Source organism: Phocoena phocoena, chromosome 2 (assembly GCF_963924675.1).
Source record: "Phocoena phocoena chromosome 2, mPhoPho1.1, whole genome shotgun sequence".
Taxonomy (NCBI): Eukaryota; Metazoa; Chordata; class Mammalia; order Artiodactyla; family Phocoenidae; genus Phocoena; species Phocoena phocoena.
Window position 1 is genome coordinate 76,301,903 of NC_089220.1, and position 18,949 is coordinate 76,320,851.

General features: G+C 41.0%; 1 protein-coding gene across 1 annotated transcript; it reads left to right on the forward strand.

The window, feature by feature from the left end:
• Positions 1-663: 663 nt before the first annotated feature.
• TTC5 (tetratricopeptide repeat domain 5) lies at positions 664-18,263 on the forward strand. The gene is made up of 10 exons (XM_065872111.1): positions 664-715; positions 4,096-4,228; positions 5,156-5,367; positions 5,728-5,878; positions 7,063-7,154; positions 10,263-10,319; positions 10,896-11,042; positions 11,380-11,594; positions 14,626-14,770; positions 17,656-18,263. Exons 1-10 carry the CDS (start codon positions 665-667, stop codon positions 17,773-17,775), a joined length of 1,323 nt encoding a protein of 440 aa, XP_065728183.1. The 5' UTR covers position 664; the 3' UTR covers positions 17,776-18,263.
• The last annotated feature ends 686 nt before the right edge of the window (positions 18,264-18,949 follow it).

Genomic DNA, 18,949 nt, shown 5'->3' on the forward strand with positions numbered 1-18,949 from the left:
ACAGGCTCCGGACATGCAGGCTCAGCGGCCATGGCTCACGGGCCCAGCCACTCCGTGGACCGGGGCACGAGCCCGTGTCCCCTGCATCGTCAGGCGGACTCTCAACCACTGCGCCACCAGGGAAGCCCGTGATGGCTTTCTTAATACCAATCCAAGTGCAGTAGATTTATTAGGATAGTGTGTTCAAAATCATAAAATTCCTCATGTATAGAAAATCACTGTAAGGCCTAGAAAACATTCAGACAAGTTACCTTACCATTGTACTACATTTCCTGCAAAATTTTAAACTTAACAACACAGGCATCCACTGTCTTAGCTTGTTTTCTTTTTTGGGGTATTATAATCTTGGTATAAATAAATAGGAAGATACGAAACAATAATATGTATACACTCAATCTGAGAACATTTTGTTTACAGGATTTGGAAAAGAAAGTTTATGAATTCGAAAGTGATTGCAGACCATTTCCTTTGAGCTATAGGCATTGGGTTAATTAGGTTTGGAGCGACGCCCTTCTTTGAAAACCAGCTCAAAACCAGCTTCATTGAAAACTCAGGCGCGGTAAGCCTCCAGAGCTCTAGATGTCGCTGTGGCTCCATGGTGGGGACGGGTATGCGTCTCTGTGGTTATAAAGTTGGGGGCGGAGAAGCTAAGGGTGTCTGGGAAATGATGGCTGAGGAAGAGGAAGCAGTCAAGGAGATTTTGCCGAAATTGCAGGTGAAGCCATAGATTAAACTCTGTCTTACTCGGGAGGAAGTAGAGAGCCCAGTTTATGCAGTGACTTCGAATTTCTTGACATATACCCGCCGCTGGTGTCTGTGTGGTTACTATAACAACTCCCGAAGGTGCAGCCGCAGCTGGCTAGGGGAGGTCCCGGGCAGGGGACGGACGCAGCCAGTTTGTTGGGACCGCCTGCTGCTGACCTGACTGCGCTCAATTTCAGACCTGTTGGGAAGAGGATTTATTGCTAACTTTATTCCTGTACATTCTTGGGAATTTTTTCCCCTCAATTCACTCACAACAAATAGCATACACTTGTGTTTGGCAGATCTGCAGGAGCTGTTACCTATCGCATGTTGTTTTGATCCCCACGAAGACCAGTACTTTTCTGCTTTCAAATCGGCAGCGATCACAGTAGTGGCTTGCACCGCGTGTATTCTGGTTACTTCCCTTAGAACTTCACAGTTTTGATTTTTTGCACACTGTGCAATTCCAGTTTGGGGCCTGGGGCAGAAGTCTCCAGACTTCACCCAGTCCACAGTTGACTGTGGTGAGTGGGACAGTCTTTTGTACTTGGTAGGTAGGAGCTAACTAATTGCTTGGTTCTTTACCTTTCTTTTGATGACCGAAGATTTTTCTTAAACCTCAGAAAATGAGTTTTTTGTGTTCTAAGACAGCCTGAAATTTAAACATTAGGCTTATGACAGGCTTGTAACTTTCTTAAAGGCTTCTACTGCAAAAGTTTAAACATTGGTGAGATTTCTTTGTTTCCTGAACAGATTAAAATAATAACGCTTTTTAGAGTGTGAGCTTTGTTTCACACTTTGATTAATTTAATTTTTTTTTTTTTTTGCGGTACGCGGGCCTCTCACTGCTGTGGCCTCTCCCGTTGCGGAGCACAGGCTCCGGACGCGCAGGCTCAGCGGCCATGGCTCACGGGCCCAGCCGCTCCACGACACGTGGGATCTTCCCGCACCGGGGCACGAACCCGTGTCACCGGCATCGGAAGGCAGACTCTCAACCACTGCGCCACCAGAGAAGCCCTAATTAATTTAATTTTATTCACTAGTGTGACTGACTAAAATCAGAGATTCTCAATCTGGCTCCATATTACAAACATTGTTTGTGTATGTATGTTTGTATATATGTAGAGAAAAACCTGAAAAGGTTAACTAAGCAGTGGTTATCTCTGAGGTTATTGGGATAATTATGAGGAATTTTTAACCTTTTCTATTTTACATGTACCTATTTGAATTTTAACAACTAATATATATTGATTTTTGCCATGAGAAAAAAGTTATTAAAAACGTTCACTCTAGGAAAACAAACCAACAACAAAATCAAACAATTTCTTGCATGTTTGCTATAACAACTAAAAACAAACAATAAGACCTTTTCTATAATTCTTAATATGTAGCTGTGCTGATTGCAGGACAAAAGGAAATGGGTTGTAGTATTTGCTGAGAGCTGTCTTTTCCTGCTTTGATTTGTGGTAGATGCCCTAAGCAGCTAGGTAGAGGATACCTGGGGTATCTTGGGGGTGAGTGGGGAAGGTGCAGGGATGGAATAGGAGAATGCAGTAGAGAGAGGAAAGGGATGGTGATGTTGCTATTCATAGGAATGGTGGTAAACTTTATTTCATTGTTACAGACATTTTAAGTTAGAAGGAATATATAAAACGATTTTTCTCAAAGTGTGTTTTACAGATCATTTTTATTAAAGTCATGCAGGGTGCTTGTTAAAATGCAGAATTTTGGGTTCTGCTAAAACCACTAACATCAGAATGTCTGTAGCCTGGGTCCTGGAAATAATACACGCAGCACAACTTGAAAAGCACTGCTGCAGAAAGCAGTAGTCTTAACTTCTTCACTCTGGGTAGGATTTTAAATTAAGTATAGTACATAAGTATTTGTTAGAGAAAGGGAGATTCATTGATTTATTTAATGAGAGCCTATCATGTCCCACACCCTCTGGTAGTGCTCAGGCATAGCTCTAAACAAAACCGATTAAGATACTCCCATCGTGGAGCTTACATTCCAGTGGTGGAGATAGACAGTGGATGATTAATGAATAGGCCACATAATTTCAAATAAGTACCATGAAGGAAGGTAAGAGTGTGATTTAACAGTGGGGCGGAGGAGGAAAGGGTTACTTTAGTTTGGGTAGTCAGGGAGAGCCTCTCTGAAAAATTGATATTTGAACTGAGATCTAACTAATGATGAGAAATGAGCCATGCAAAGGTCAGGAGAAAGAATGTCCAGGCAGAGGGAATAGCTAAGGAATAGGCTTAGTGGATTTGAGGAACTAGATGAAAGCCAGTATGGCTTGAGAATTGTAGGAGAGTGATAAGAAGTCTGTGTCAGGATGAATGGTGGGAGGTCAGATCTTACAGTCTTCTAGGCCGTAATAAGGAGTTGGATTTTATTCTGTCTGCAGTGGGAAACTATCTGAGTGTTGTGACATGAGGTACATTTCTGTAAGGCCACTCCAGCTATAGTGAGGAGAATGGGAAAGAGTAGAAGCAGGATGACCAGTTAAGAAGCTATTGAAATGTTCCAGGCAAGTAATGAGGATAGTCATAGAGAGATGGAGACAGGTGGATGGATTTGGGATGTGATGTGGAGGTGGTTGATAAGACTTGGTAGGATTAGATTATACCTTTCTGCTGCTGTTTTGTTTTAGGAAAAGACTAGATAATGGAAAAGCTTTGACTGGTGTCCCAGAAAGACTCAGAGATAGAGATATTTAAAAGAGAACATTTACTTGGAAAGAATGTGACTTGACAAAAATAAAACAAACAAAAGCACAAGTGTTTAAAGAATCAAAACTGTAAAAAAAATACCAAGGTTATCAAGCTTAAATTGGTCTGTTTGTTGTGGAAAACGACTCTTACTTGTTTGTCATGTTCACAGTGGTCATGTATTTTCAGACACCGACATAGGAATAATCAGGGGTAAGGTATTGTTTTTGTTAGGAAGTCCAGTTTTAAAAAGGTAAATTTCGAAGTTTTACACTTTGGGGACCAGTACCAGATAGGATGATCTTATTAACTTTGTTTTATCTCAAGTTGCAAAGCGTTTCCTCCCTCCTGACTATGGTATGTGAAGTGCTTAGTCATTTTGGAAGCTCTGCTGGATCTGGGAGGAGAGAAGTATCATGACGGTGCAGACTGGCTTGGGACAGTGTGAGAGTGGGCTGGGCTACTTTCCTTCACGATCTGTGGTATTTTGATAGACCTGTCCACCTGCCTCTTGTGTCATTCCTAGGTAAGGTAGAGAATCAGCATTTCCAGGCCAAAAGCTGGTATGGCTTGCCAATCTCAAGTTTACTTGTCTGGTCTTCTCTGCACTTAATGGTACCATTCTTATACTTCCTAGGAACTGGTGGATCGGCTCTATTCATTTCGAGAGTGCTATTTCGAGACGCACAGTGTTGAGGATGCTGGGAGGAAGCAACAGGATGTGCGGGAGGAGATGGAGAAGACCCTGCAGCAGATGGAGGAAGTAGTGGGTATGAGTCCCAAAAGAACACACCAACCCCTGGTCCCTCACTGAAATGTGATGGAGTTTTGCTCTCTCTGTGGATTCTTTGGTATCCTGTTTGTGGCTGCCACAAGATGGTGCAACAGAATATTTCTTCTAAGGGTGCCTGTGCAAGGATGGCAGCCTTTCAGCTCTCTAAACTCCATTTCCCAGTGCCATGAAATAAAAAAGAGCATGCTTGTTGCTTGATTACTATTGCAGTAATCTTCTTAACTGACCTTTCTGCCTCTAATTTCTTTTACTTCCAAATCAACTTAAATAATGACCATGGCCATTATGTTTCTAAATCCTTACTTCATGCATTTACTCTCATTCCTTGTCTGCCTCTCTGCTCAAGTATCTTCAAAGATTCCTACTTTTGACGGATTGAAGTCCAGACCTCTTCACTTGGTATTCAAGTCTCCATTGTCTGACTTTTTTTTTCCTACCCTTATCTCTGACTACCTACTTACAAAGGAACTTTTTGTTTCATTCAGGTTGAACCATCCATTCTCCCACTAACATGCCACATGTATTTCTGCCTCTTTGTTTACATCATTTTTCTCCCTGGAGTGTCTTGTCTTTTCTCCTTTTCACTTTGTAAAGTCCATTCATTGGGTGTATGCCATATGCTCCTTGTCATTGTTTTTTTGATTTTCCATGGATATGCTTTGTCCTCTCCACTAGATTGTAAGCCCCTCAAAGGTAGGGATAATGCTTTCTTTGGTACTCTGTTTTCTAACAGTACACTGCATGTGGTAGATTTTCAATAAATGATTTGTTCATGAAGATTTTCTCAATTATTTCATTCCTAGAACTGGCATGGGGTTATTCCTTGAGCGAGTACTCTAGTCTTACCTGTAAGACTGCCTGGGTTTCCACTTTCCTTTCCACTTTTCTTTTCCCTTCCTCCTAGGTTCTGTCCAGGGCAAGGCACAGGTTCTGATGCTAACTGGGAAGGCACTGAATGTGACTCCTAACTATAGCCCTAAGGCTGAGGAGCTTCTGTCAAAGGCTGTGAAGCTGGAGCCCAAGCTGGTGGAAGCCTGGAACCAGCTGGGTGAGGTGTACTGGAAAAAAGGGGATGTTGCAGCTGCCCACACCTGCTTCTCAGGAGCTCTCACCCATGTGAGCCACCCACTATGCCCTTGGAAAACACAGATGGGAAGGACGGGATTTCTTTGGTTCTGTGAGTTTCCCTAGATCATGAATACCAGAGTAGAATTGTACTGGAACTAGGAGAACAGAATCAGAAGTGGGGGAAACAGGGACAGGGGACTGGGAAAGGAAGAAGATGATGGGATCAGGTTCAGGGGTAGATGAGAAGTGAAGAAAAGTTAGCAACCAAGTTGATCCTGTAAATGGGGGTCTAAGACACAGACGGCAGTAAGAATTAAAATGAAAAATTAAAATAAGATTGAGATAGAGTAGATCTGGAAAGGGGAACTAGAATCACAAAGGTTGAATATACGCCTTCTGCATTTGCAGTGCAAGAACAAAGTCTCCCTTCAAAACCTGTCAATGGTGCTTCGCCAACTGCGGACTGACTCTGGAGATGAACATTCTCGCCATGTCATGGACAGTGTCCGACAGGCTAAGTTGGCTGTGCAGATGGACATCCTTGATGGCCGCTCTTGGTGTGAGTGCTCTCAAAAGATCTCCGGCAAGCTTCTAGAGCAGTGGTTCTCAACCGTGGCTGCACACCAGAATCACCTGGAGCCCATCTATTGAGTCCGACTCCAATACGTGTGAAGCCACAGCATCTTTGCTTTGAAGAAACCCAAAAGATATTTTGATGAACCACTATTCTAGGAACTATGGACCTTTTCATCCAAGAGAGGAGGCTTATATTTCCATATAAGCAAGGCAGAGCTTTTGTGCATTCTGTTGTAGTTTCTCCTTTGTGTCCATGTTTGCCTCTTTATCCCAGTGGAATTTTGGGTATACTTGTAAGTTTAGTGTCATCAGTGGTTTGTTTCAGACGTGGGGCCTTTCATATAGACTTTTGAGGGTAACCAAAATATTTTTACTTTGAACTTGAGCTCTGAGATGATCCATCACTGAGTTGCTTAGTTTTTTTCTCTTCCCCCGCAACCCCCTTAGGTGGGACAGGATGGCTAGAGTGGGCTGGAGTTGGGTATTTCTCTTCCTTAGGTCAGTTACCCTCTGATAACTGATAGCAGGTTAGACTCTGGTTAATTAGTTTCTCCCGAGGGCAGGCCTTGTTAAGAATGGAGTGCTCGGGAGTTCCCTGGTAGGCTAGTGGTTAAGATCACAGGCTTTCATTGCCATGGCCTGGGTTCAATCCCTGGTCGGGGAACTGAGATCCCATAAGCCATGTGATGTGGCCAAAAAAACCCACAAAAACAAGAAGAAGAAGAAGAGAGTGTTCTGGCATATTTCAAAAAAGTTCCTTTGCCCCCTCCCTCTGCTGGAAGTATGAGGGTGTTCTTCTCCGATGTTTGCTGTGGGAATCTGGTTGAGTTCCTAGAGGTAAATCTCACAATATTGTGGGGACTCCCTTGTGACTGGGACCCCTGGGCTTGTCCACACTGAGCCTCCAGAATTCGTCAATTTCAGTTCAGGTTTTCCTACCCCAGCAGTGTTCCTGTGGTAGCTCATAAGTTTCTGCTCTGCTAAGCCGTAACTCCCTGTATTCACCTGTCTCTCCAATTTTGGGGGCAGCAGTTTGCCCTGTGTTATCCCCTTTCTTACGCATCCAAGAAGAGTTGTGGATTTTTTAGTCTGTTCGGCCTTTTCCTTGTTAGGACTGAGTGGCGACTTCAAGCTCCTTACATGCGGAACCCTGTGTTTCTCTTTCAGATATTCTGGGGAATGCGTACCTTTCTCTTTACTTTAATACTGGCCAGAACCCTAAGATCTCCCAGCAAGCCCTCAGTGCCTATGCCCAAGCAGTAAGTATTTATGGTCACCCAGACAAGATATACAGAGGCAGCAGCAGAAACAAGAGTGTTGTTCAGTCTTCCTCGTGGCTTTTTAGCAAGACGCACGGGCAGTGTTCGCTGGCGTCCAGTGTGCGTAGTTTCGCAAAGCTGGTTGTGCAAAGGTGATGTATCTCCTCCTATAACTTGAGTATTAGCAACCACTTGCAGTGTGTGCCTCAGTGCTAGGTAGCTCCTTGAGCTGTTTGGATTTCATACAGGTGTGCATAACCAAACCACAGAGCCCATGCCAACATGTTCATCTCTTTAATATGTTCTGTGTGAAAATAATGCTTGTTAATATTCGTGTACATTTTTAAAGAAAAATAAAAACTCTGATACTTAAGTATAAATTAAGCAGTATCCCCAGGTTCACCATTAGATAGTATGGCTCTGGACTTCCCACAGACTAAAATGGAAAACAGCATGTAGCCCATTCTACGTTGTAGCCTAGGGATTAATTCACTGGAGCTCATGCTTTGCCTTAGGCTTTCAGACTATGTTTATATCGATAGCCACTTGCAGGGGAATTTCCTTCAGGCCTTGAGTGCCTGACTGCTCACTGTTACAAGGTTTACATTGACCTTTAGAGCACTTTTTATATAGGCTTCATATTCACTTTCTTTTGTTTTCTCTTGACATGGAGACTTGCTTTTTAACTTACCATTATTTATTTTGCTCTGACTGGCAGAATAAGGAATATAGCTACCTTATATTCATGTTTGCAGTTTAGGAACTGTTCTTTTTTCACCATCCCGCAGGAACTTTATTTTTCGCAAAGCTGAAGTGCAAAACATAGATAACCATTTTTAATAAGCACAGTCAAACTTTTAACCACAAGACGTCTACAAGAATTATAACTTTAAAAAATACAACCAATTTTTATATTTCAAAAATAGCTCAACTCAGATTAATTTCTTAAAAAGTACACTTCTCATACTGTGTTTTTGGCATTACCCTGGTTGAACTCTGATGCAGCCATAATCAGGAGCTGTGGGCACACGTGTGTGAACCGTGCTCTTGCCCTCACTGCTGTGCCGATGAGTGCAGTTCAACTGGTGGGACTCACACTCATGACAGGAGTGTGCAGGAATGAAATGGCATTTTAAGAAATGACAGATAGGGCTTCCTCACACACTGTGCTTCTCACTGTAGTCTTAATGGTGGCATTTAACTCAGCCCAACCTGTATAGCCAGTGGGGTTGTTCTTTTTTTCAATCAGGGAAATTTTCAGGCTGAGGAATTATATTTTACTCTAATTTCTTAATCTGGTAAACGTTTACATTTTAAAGCATGATGTACTACCTTAAAATTTTATGTTTGTCTTCTGCTAAACAGTTGCTTTTAACTCTTAATTTCTTCATCAGTCCTGCATTTTTAAACATAGTTGAACCAACCATTTAAACAATTTAATTCATGTTGTTTGTGCTTTTGCAGTGTGCCAGGCAATGAATGGAATTAAAAAATGAAGTGATCATAGCCATGAACATCACCAGCAGTTTCTTCATAACATATTTGTCTGCACTGTCGTGTGGTTTCTGGCCATGTGTTTAAATTGGAGAATCAGAATTTGGCTTTCACTATGTGTTTTAAGGGAGCTTGGATGTAGATGTTTGTATCTGGAGCCAGGCTCATGGGCAGAGGAAATGCATTAAATTGACATCATTTCTTTCCTAGGCTTTCCTCATTTATACCAGCATCTTATTGACTAAAATAAATTTTTATCAGTTTTTTTTTTTTTTTTTTAGTATTGTAGTTTTTACTGGAAAAAATTCACATGTAAGTGGATCTATGCAGTTCAAACCTGTGTTGTTCAAGGGTTTTTTTTCTTTCATCTTTATTGGAATATATCTGCTTTACAATGTTGTATTAGTTTCTGCTATACAACAGAATGAATCAGCTATATGTATACATATGTCCCCATGTCCCCTCCCTCTTGAGCCTCCCTCCCACCCTCCCTATCCCACCCCTCTAGGTGGTCACAAAGCACTGAGCTGATCTCCCTGTGCTATGCAGCAGCTTCCCACTAGCCATCCATTTTACGTTTGGTAGTGTATATATGTCAATGCTACTCTCTCGCTTCATCCCAGCTTCCCTTCCCCACCCCGTGTCCTCAAGTCCATTCTCTACGTCTCCATCTTTATTCCTGCCCTGCCACTAGGTTTATCCATACCGTTTTTTTAGATTCCACATATATGCATTTGCGTAGGGTATTTGTTTTTCTCTTTCTGACTTACTTCACTCCGTATGACAGACTTATTTATTTATTTATTTGGTTGTGCCAGGTCTTAGCTGCAGCTCGTGGGCTCCTTAGTTGCAGCATGTGAACACTTAGTTGCAGCATGCATGTGGATTTAGTTCCCTGACCAGGGATTGAACCTGGGCCCCCTGCATTGGGAGCACGGAGTCTTAACCACTGAGCCACCGGAGAAGTCCCTTTATCAGATGTTAATCACATATTCTATTTTTATACTATTGCATGGATAAATTATAATCATATTTTAAAGTTTCATGCAAATACGAAACCCTTTCATCCTTGAGGTTTCAGGGATTGAGTAATATGTGCCACACAAGCAGTTACTGTATAACAGTGTGGGTATAGGAAACTTTTTTTTTTAATTTATTTTATTTTTGGCTGCATTGGGTCTTTGTTGCCATGTGTGGGTTTTTTCTCTAGTTACTGCAAGCGAGGGCTACTCTTCATTGTGGTGCGCAGGCTTCTCATTGCGGTGCCTTCTCTTGTTGCGGAGCACGGGCTCTCGGTGCACGGGCTCCAGTAGTTGTGGCACGTGGGCTCAATAGTTGTGGCTCGCGGGCTCTAGAGTGCAGGCTCAGTAGTTGTGGTGCATGGGTTTAGTTGCTCCGTGGCATGCGGGATCTTCCCGGACCAGGGATCGAACGCATGTTCCCTGCATTGGCAGGCGGATTCTTAACCACTGCGCCGCCAGGGAAGCCCTGGGAAACATTTTGACAAGCAAGAAACTTAAATTTTTCCAGGGTAAGGAGGTTTAAGACATGCTGTGCATGGCCATCCTTAAGACTGCGACAAGAGCCACTGATGATCTTTTTATCCCACTATAGGAGAAGGTTGACAGGACAGCTTCCAGCAATCCTGATCTTCATTTGAACAGGGCAACGGTAAAAAAAAAAAAATCATTTGTGTGGGGGAGTGGTCATCTGAAGGTAAAATACATAAGATATCTAGGTCTTAGCCTGTGAGGATGACTGAGTATTCACAGGGACAAGGTTGGGTACAAACTGTGAGAGGAAAGCCAAATTATTTCTGGGAAAAGCTAGCTTAGTTTGACTAAAGTATCTGGAGGGAAAGGAAAAGGGGCTGAGTTGGTGGGAGGGTAAATAGAGGATGGGGGACACAGTTCAGAAGACTTTCCTGAAGTGTTCATTGTAAACATAAAAATAGAATCACCCAATATATACAACTTAACTGTTGTAGAGTTTGGAAGTTAGCTTCTTTGAAATGATTCCATCTTTGGGGCTGTGATCACCTTGGCCAGGATGTAAGGTGTTTACTGGCTCTTCAGGCTGTTCATCTGTAGAAGAGGAAGACAGCTGGGAAGGAAAACAGTTTATTTCTCTAGATTCCTAGCCCACTGTGCTATTACTAATCTCTCCCTGGCCCCTCCCCCCACCCCACGGATAGTTTGTGTTGAACACACTTATAATTGGGAGGTTTTTTGGTTACTTCTCGTGCAGTTACATAAATATGAAGAGAATTATGGGGAGGCCCTGGAAGGCTTTTCTCGGGCTGCAGCACTGGACCCTGCCTGGCCAGAGCCCCAGCAGCGAGAGCAGCAACTCCTGGATTTCCTGAATAGATTAACCAGCCTCCTTGAGAGCAAGGTAGAGATGTCTAAATGCTGAATTCTGCTTTTTTATTCTGCTGTAGGCCAATAAAATAAGAATAAAGTAGGCCTCGGTAGTAGTGACCCTATAGAAGTGGGTAGGTGGGAGGGGAGGACTAGACTCTCAAGGAGAGTGACTAGTTCCCAGCTTCTTTTTTTAACGTCCTTATTGGAGTACAATTGTTTTTACAATAGTGTGTTAGTTTCTGCTTTATAACAAAGTGAATCAGCTATACATATACATATATCCCCATATCTCTTCCCTCTTGCGTCTCCCTCCCTCCCACCCTCCCCATCAGTTCCCAGCTTCTTACCTATTTCCTTTTCCTTTGCAGGGAAAGGTGAAGACCAGAAAGTTACAGAGCATGCTGGGAAGCTTGCGCCCAGCCCATCTCGGCCCTTGTGGAGATGGGCGCTATCAGTCAGCCTCTGGGCAGAAGGTGACCCTGGAGCGCAAGCCCCTGAGTGCTCTGCAGCCTGGTGTAAATAGTGGAGCTGTGGTCCTGGGAAAGGTGGTGTTCAGCCTTACTACGGAGGAGAAAGTCCCCTTGTGAGTTTCTGTTGCCTTTTCTCTTTTTCATCATTTTAAACTAGTTGCTCTTATTTCCTGGCCTTTCTCTAAAAGTTGAGGACATTGTTAGTGGTCAGAGATTAGTGAGTTCTGCTTCCCTTCTGTGACTGTCTTCCCTTCTGTGAGCAAGTATTGTTTAGGTGATATCTAACAATCTCTATAGATTCTGTCACCGTCCATTTTTTCCTTGAGCTTGGTGTTCTGTGGACTCCTATATTCGAAGCTGAAATTTGACAGCTACTTTTTTTTTATGAGACAGATGGAAACCTTAAAATTCTCCTACCTCTTTGTGTTTTCATGATCATAGAGGCACAAAGAGGAAGAATTCTAAGTCCTCTTTGGACTTAGGTATGCCTAAGCAGTTCTGGAAGGTGAGCTTTGAGTTTGAATTTATGGCCTGATGGAGAGATTCTCTCAGATGTTATTCAACAAATATTCATTGAGCATCTGCTATATGTGTTGTAGGGAGTTAAAAAAAAATGTAACACACCCAAATGAAGGGTGCTTATAGTCTAGCAGAGGAAATGACTTAAAAATATTCATTTAGAAAATTTTTAACTCTTGAAAAATGAGGGTTTGATCAGTATCATCATTCCTTGGTCCTTCACTTACTTCCCAATCCCTGGTTGACTAGTTTCCTTTTCCTGTTTTCTACTGAATTTTTTTTGTTTCTGGGATCACCAGCGTTTGATCCAGTAGCTTCTATTGGAAGCATTCTGATTTCTCTGTCACTGTTCCCTTTCATATCCCTTCTGCTCCATTCAAACTAAAATATAACTCCCATTGTATGCCTGATATTCCTCCATGGCATTTTCATGGTATACGAATTTGAACAATTGAAGAGCAAGAAGATAGTTGAGAAAAGTTTAGTTACTAGAGCAGACCCTAGAGTTAAGAGGAATGAGAAAGAAATATAGACAAAGGTAGGGTTTTAGGGGCCCTTGAGAACAAATATTTTGCTACTCCTCTTTTTATGTGCAATTTCTAAATGTTAAGGTCTAGGAGGACTCCGTTTTTGTTCCTTTCCTGTTTTCTCTCTATATCAGGATGGCAAATAGATGCCAACTTTGATCACTTGGCAGTGGCTGCATGATTTACTGTAAAGAAGGATTCTGAGGCTTTGACTGGTTTCACCGGGAGAATGCTGTGCTTGATTTGCAGTGTTTGCTGTGAATTTGGGTGTGCCAAGTGATGGCATGAGCATCGATTCTTCACCATCTCACTTATAGGTCATCTCATTTGGTGACGTCATACAAACCCAAGTCTTTGGCTGCCTCTTCTATGCTCACAGGTCTAGCTCCAGCCTCGGGCTCATTTCCAACTTTTGGATTCCTATATCTAGCTGCCTCTGGGCTATAATAAGAAACCTCTAACTCAGTATGTTCAGAATTACTCACCTCATCTTTCTCTGGCAACCTGTTTGTCCTCCCTGAATTCCTTTTCAATCAATGGTACCACCTCTACTCAGTCACTTAATTAAGACTTTTGGAAGTTGTTCTAGACTTCTCCATTCTCTTGCTTTAAGGCAATCATCAAGTCCAATAGATATGCCTTTTAGTCCCTACTTTCCTGTCTTTACTAATTTAATAAAGCCTCTTAACACATCAACAGACAAGTCTCCCTGTTCCGTTTTTCCTCCAGTGTTCCACAGTACAGAGAAATATTTCCCAGATGCAGATCTGACCATTGCTATTTCTTATTTAAAATCTCTTACTGGTACTGTGTAGCTTTTAGGATGAAGTTTTAACTCTTTAGCTTAACACCCAAAACCCTTAATGATTTTCTCCCTGCCTCCCCGTGTCCATTATCTTCGTCACTTTAACGCTTGTACCTTTTGTCCCAACCTTGGGATTATTTTGTAGGTTTCAGAACAGCTATTTTCATGCCTCTGTGTTTTTACACACAGTTACTATGCCTGGATAATCTTTTTGCTGCTTCTTGATATAGATTACATTTTCCCCCCAACATTTTATTATAAAAATTTTCAAGCATACAGCGAAATTGAAAGAATTTTACAGTGAACACTTGTGTACCTATAGTCTACTATTAATATTTTATTATACTTAGTTTATCACAGATCTATTTATTCCCCTATTCATCTGTTGGTCTCTCTTATTCTTGGTCCATTTCAAAGTAAATTGCAGACATTAGTATACTTTCCTCTAAATACTTCAGCATGCAGTCATTAAGCAGAGTTCAATATTTGTTCATAATTTTATTCTTTTTATGTAAAATTTACATACAATGAAATGTACAGATCTTAGTGCATATTCCTAAGTTTTGACAAATGCATACACCCATATAACCTAAACACCTATAGAGAACATTACCACCACCTCAGAAGTTCTCTTATGTTTCTTCCCAGTCAAGCCATATCCCCTTCCCTTAGAGATTTTTTATTTCCACTGAGGATTAGTTCTCCTGTTTTAACCCAGGTAGTTTTTCATTCTTTAAGATTCAGTTTGAGGGTCTCCTCTTCACGGAAACCTTCCTGGCTTTCCATTGATTTAGACATTTCTCCTCTGGGCTCCCACAGCCCAACCTTTGGCTTCACTGAATTCATCACAAGCAAAAAGCTATTCTGGCACCTATTGCAGTTGTACTGTCAGTGATGGTCTAATTGTCTGACACCCACTAGACTAATAAGCTCGCTCACAGTGCCTGACACATGATAGGTATTCAGTGAAAGTTTGTGGAATTAAATTAAATTGACAGTAATGGTTAGCGAGTTTGATGAAGGTTGTGATAGTTAAATTGATAGAGCAGGAATACTGCTCCGCTGCAACTTTTCGAACTAGTTCCTTGTTAATATTTGTTGAATGTGTCCCAAGTTCTTAGAAAAGTGACAGATTGATGAGTCTTGTGCATGTTCCCTAAAGATACATATCTAAGACAAATGAGCCCTCAGATGTACATAGTGAATGATAGTACCTGTCATAGGAGTTCTAAACAAGTAACTAAGAAAGCTTTTTTTTTTTCTTCTCTCTCTTAACCCATCTTAACCTGGCAGTACATTTGGCCTGGTAGATTCAGATGGACCTTGCTGTGCAGTGATGGTATATAATATGGTGCAGAGCTGGGGAGTGCTCATTGGGGACTCTGTAGCCATCCCTGAGCCTAACCTTCGGCTTCACCGAATTCAGCACAAGGGAAAGGTGAGTGATGGCTAGGATTCTTTCTCACCTCATAGGCTCTCAAAGTGGGACAAGTTTACCTCTTTTAAAAAATATACATAAAATAAAGCATATATATGTGTGTGTGTGTTGTATGATATCCTATATTTACACATGTATGTGTAATTTATTTTTTACTAATAGTTTTACTCAAAAGTAATGTTTTTTGTTTTGTTTTTCTTTACTAAAAAACTACTAGTAAACAAAAAGAATTTAAAAAATGGACTGAACAGAGAAAGACAAATACATATGATATCACTTACATGTGAAATCTTTAAAAGCTGAACTGTGAAAACAGAGAGTAGAATGGTGATTATCCTGGGATGGTGGAATTGGGGAGATGTTGTTTAAAGGTATAAACTTGCAAGCAGTAGATAAATAAGTCCTGGAGATCTAATGCACAGCATAGTGATTATAGACAACAATATGGTATTATAAACTTCAAAGTTGCCAAGAGACTAGATCTTAATTGTTCCCACCACAAAAATGAAATGATAATTATGTGATGTGATAGAGATGTTAGCTAATGTAATGGTGGTAATCATATTGCAATATATAAATATATCAAATTAACATGTTGATTAATACCTTAAACTTACATAATGTTATATGCCAATTATTTCAATAAAAATAAATTTTAAAAAATGGACTAAAATATTGTCAGCCAGATGTTATTACTGTTAACAGTTTGGTATGTAAACCTCCAGTCTTTTCATAAATTTATGTACACATTCGTATGTATATTTTTAATTATGAGTGGAGTATTATATGCAAATGTTTGTGAGCATTTTCTGTGGTTTTCCGTATTCTGCAACATTGCTTTGAATTAACACATAGAGGTGGTGATGAAGATGATGATGATAGTTAAAATTTACTGAACACTTAACTGACTGCTAGACACTGTGCAAAGAGTTTTATGGCCTGCATTGGATCATTTAATCCTTACAAAACTCTACAAGAGCAGATATTTAACCGCTTTTTCCCCATTTAGATCAAGGGTCAGTCAGCAAACTCTGGCCGGTTGACCAATTCTGGCTCACTGCCTGTTTTTGTATGGCTTGTGAGCCAAGAATGGTTTTTATATTTTTTAATGAAAACAATTGAAAGAATAATAATAATTTGTGATACATGAAAATTACAGGAAATTAAAATTTCAGTGTTCGTAATTAAAATTTTTTGAAACAAAGTATACCCATTTGTTTACTGTTGTCTGTGGCTGCTTTTCTACTAGTGTCAGAGATGAATAGTTCTGTGACAGAGATTATATGACCCACAAAGCCTGAAATATTTATTATTTGACTCTTTACAGAAAAATTTGCTGACCCCAGATCTAGATTATTAATAATTGTTCCTTACTATAAAAGTACTTTAGTAAATATTTTAATATCTGTGCATATCCATGGTTATTAAATAAATTTAATTAATTCATTAAAGAAATTAAGTGAATTTCTAAGGTAGAACCCTGGCTGCAAAGGGTATGCAGAATTCTAAGACTGGTTTTTTTTTTTTTTGGCTGCGTTGGGTCTTTGTTGCTGCGCTCAGGCTTTCTCTAGTTGTGGCAAGCGGGGGCTGCTCTTCGTTGCGGTGCACGGGCTTCTCGTTGCTGTGGCTTCTCGTTGCAGAGCACTGGCTCTAGGCACGCGGCCTTCAGTAGCTGCGGTGTGTGGACTCAGTAGTTGCAGTGCGCAGGGCTAGGCATGCAGACTTCAGTAGTAGTTGTGGTGCGTGGGCTCAGTAGTTGCAGTGTGTGGGCTCTAGGGCTCACAGGCTTCAGTAGTTGTGGCACGTGGGCTTAGTTGCTCCGCGGCATGTGGGATCTTCCCAGACCAGGGATCGAACCCTTGTCCCCTGCATTGGCAGGTGGATTCTTAACCACTGCGCCACCAGGGAAGTCCCTCTAAGACTTTTGATACATATTGCCAAACTATTTTTTGGAAGGTTGTACCAGTTAATAACCGTGGATGTCAGTAATTGTTTTTCTATGGTTTTCTCTGCAACTCTATGTAGAAACCTTTGAAAAATTATTTGCTGATTTTACATGAAAAGTATAGCATCAATATTGTTTGGCTTTGGTTTCTTGATTATTGGTGAGGTTGAAAATTTTATCATATGTTTATTGACTATAATTCTTTTATAAATTGCTTTTTTTTGGTCACTTGCCCATGTTCCTGTTAGGATGTTTTAAAAATTGATTTATGAAAACTGTTTAATTCACTTCTTTATTTTGACTCAAAAGAACCTCCTTTATACTCCAAGTGGAACAGTATTTTTTGGATAAAGATCTTTTAACAACACATTTTGCAACTTAAAGTACATTTGAACTGATAAATTGAGCTGATCTTTTCCGTTATTAGGAGAATGTTTAAACCTACATTTTGTTAATTCCTCCTGATATTAAAGGAGAAGTAAGTCTAATTTATATTAGGCAGATTAATTTATAACTTTACAAACACTTGATCTAAGAGTTTCTCAGACTTTCTATTGGCTCTGGCTTGGCTGCTGTGTGTATTTAGTTATAATTTATGATAAACACTGTGGGAAGGGAAGATTCTGTAGAGCTGGTGGGACCCTTTTGTTGGGCAGTGCCAGGATCCTGTTCTTTTTGAATCAGAATTGTCCCATTCTTGTAATGACAGTTACTGGCACTCTACCTGTCCCAGATTTTCCTTCTGAAGATTGAAAACTTTGGGAAAATTACATCCCCTATGTTAGTTCAGCTTTGTTTAATGTGAGGTGGAGGTAAGGGGTATATCTGCTGCGGGAGGTGGAAAGGAGGGGGTGAGAAAGCCACAGGTGGTGTATCCCTGTGCTGGAGTTTCTTCCATCTTAGGATCTGTAATGAGCCTCTGTATATTTGTCTTTTCCAGGACTATTCCTTTTCCAGTGTTCGTGTGGAGACGCCCCTCCTGCTGGTGGTGAATGGGAAGCCTCAGGGCTCCAGCAGCCAGGCCGCTGCCACAGTGGCATCGAGGCCACAGTGTGAATGACCTTCCTTGGATGGCATGCTAAAGAGGGAGTAGAGGCGAGGAGAAAAGCTCAAGGGCACTCGGCAACTGCACCAGCCAGATCCAGTGACGCAACTGGAATTGGGGGGACGTTTTAGATGACAACTTTCCTTTCCTCTGCCCTGTAAGACACTTTGTGTCTTCTTTCTTTCCTGTTATGTTCCAGCTCTCTCTGGGGCCACACATGTCCCTGGTATATCTCCTGCCTCTTCCATTGCTCTTCTATGTTTTAGGCAAAGAGCATGGAGTTGGTAGAAGTGTTGGGACCTTGTCATGGGACAGAGTCCCCAAGGTTCCTGTTCTTGCCTCCTTCCTGAGCCTCATGTATATATATCATTTCAGTATTTATTGCTAAGGGAGGGGGTTTAATTTTTTTAATGACTTAGTTTTTGAGCAGTTTTTATTTTTAAAATTTAGGTGCTTCCCCTTCTTTGGGGCTGGAACAGAATTAAATTTGTTTGGAAAAAAAATACTGTGTAGTTTGGCCTGCTTCATTCTCTCTAGGCTTGAATTCTTGGTTTTAGGATCACTTCAATCCATTAGAGTAATACCCCCTTCCCCGCTTTTTTCTTTAAGCAAAATAGTTTACTTCTCTTTCAGTTAAAAGAAGTCTGGCAATAGGCAGCCCAGGGCAGGAATGGCAGTTCCACAAAGTTGTTGGGAACCAGCTTCCTTCCACTTCCCCATTCTGTCATCCTTAGGAGTGGCCCTTATCATAGTCCAACATGACAGCAGTACTATTCTAATAGTGTTACTAGGGTGAAAGACCAGAGAGAGCTAGATATTCAATTCCTTTAGTGTTCAATTCCAATGTTCTAGTGATACATTTTATAACAGTTTCTTTTAATACCCTCGTGGAAAAATAGGGAAATATGAGGGAGGATTATTAACCAACTGAATGGTTATAACCAGAGAGTGTATTAATGGATACAGATTAATTTGGAAGACTTCTAGTGATGTTTGTGTTTTAAGAAGTCCTTCCCTATCCTGAAGTCATCAAGACATATCCCCTCTGTTGATTTATGAATTTTTATCATTTTGTCCTTTTCTTTCATTATGACCTTTCTTGTGTTACGATGTAGGTATATAATTTTTTTTCTTAATGAGTAATTAATTGCCCCAGCACCTTTTATTAAAGATCCATCCTTTGCCCACT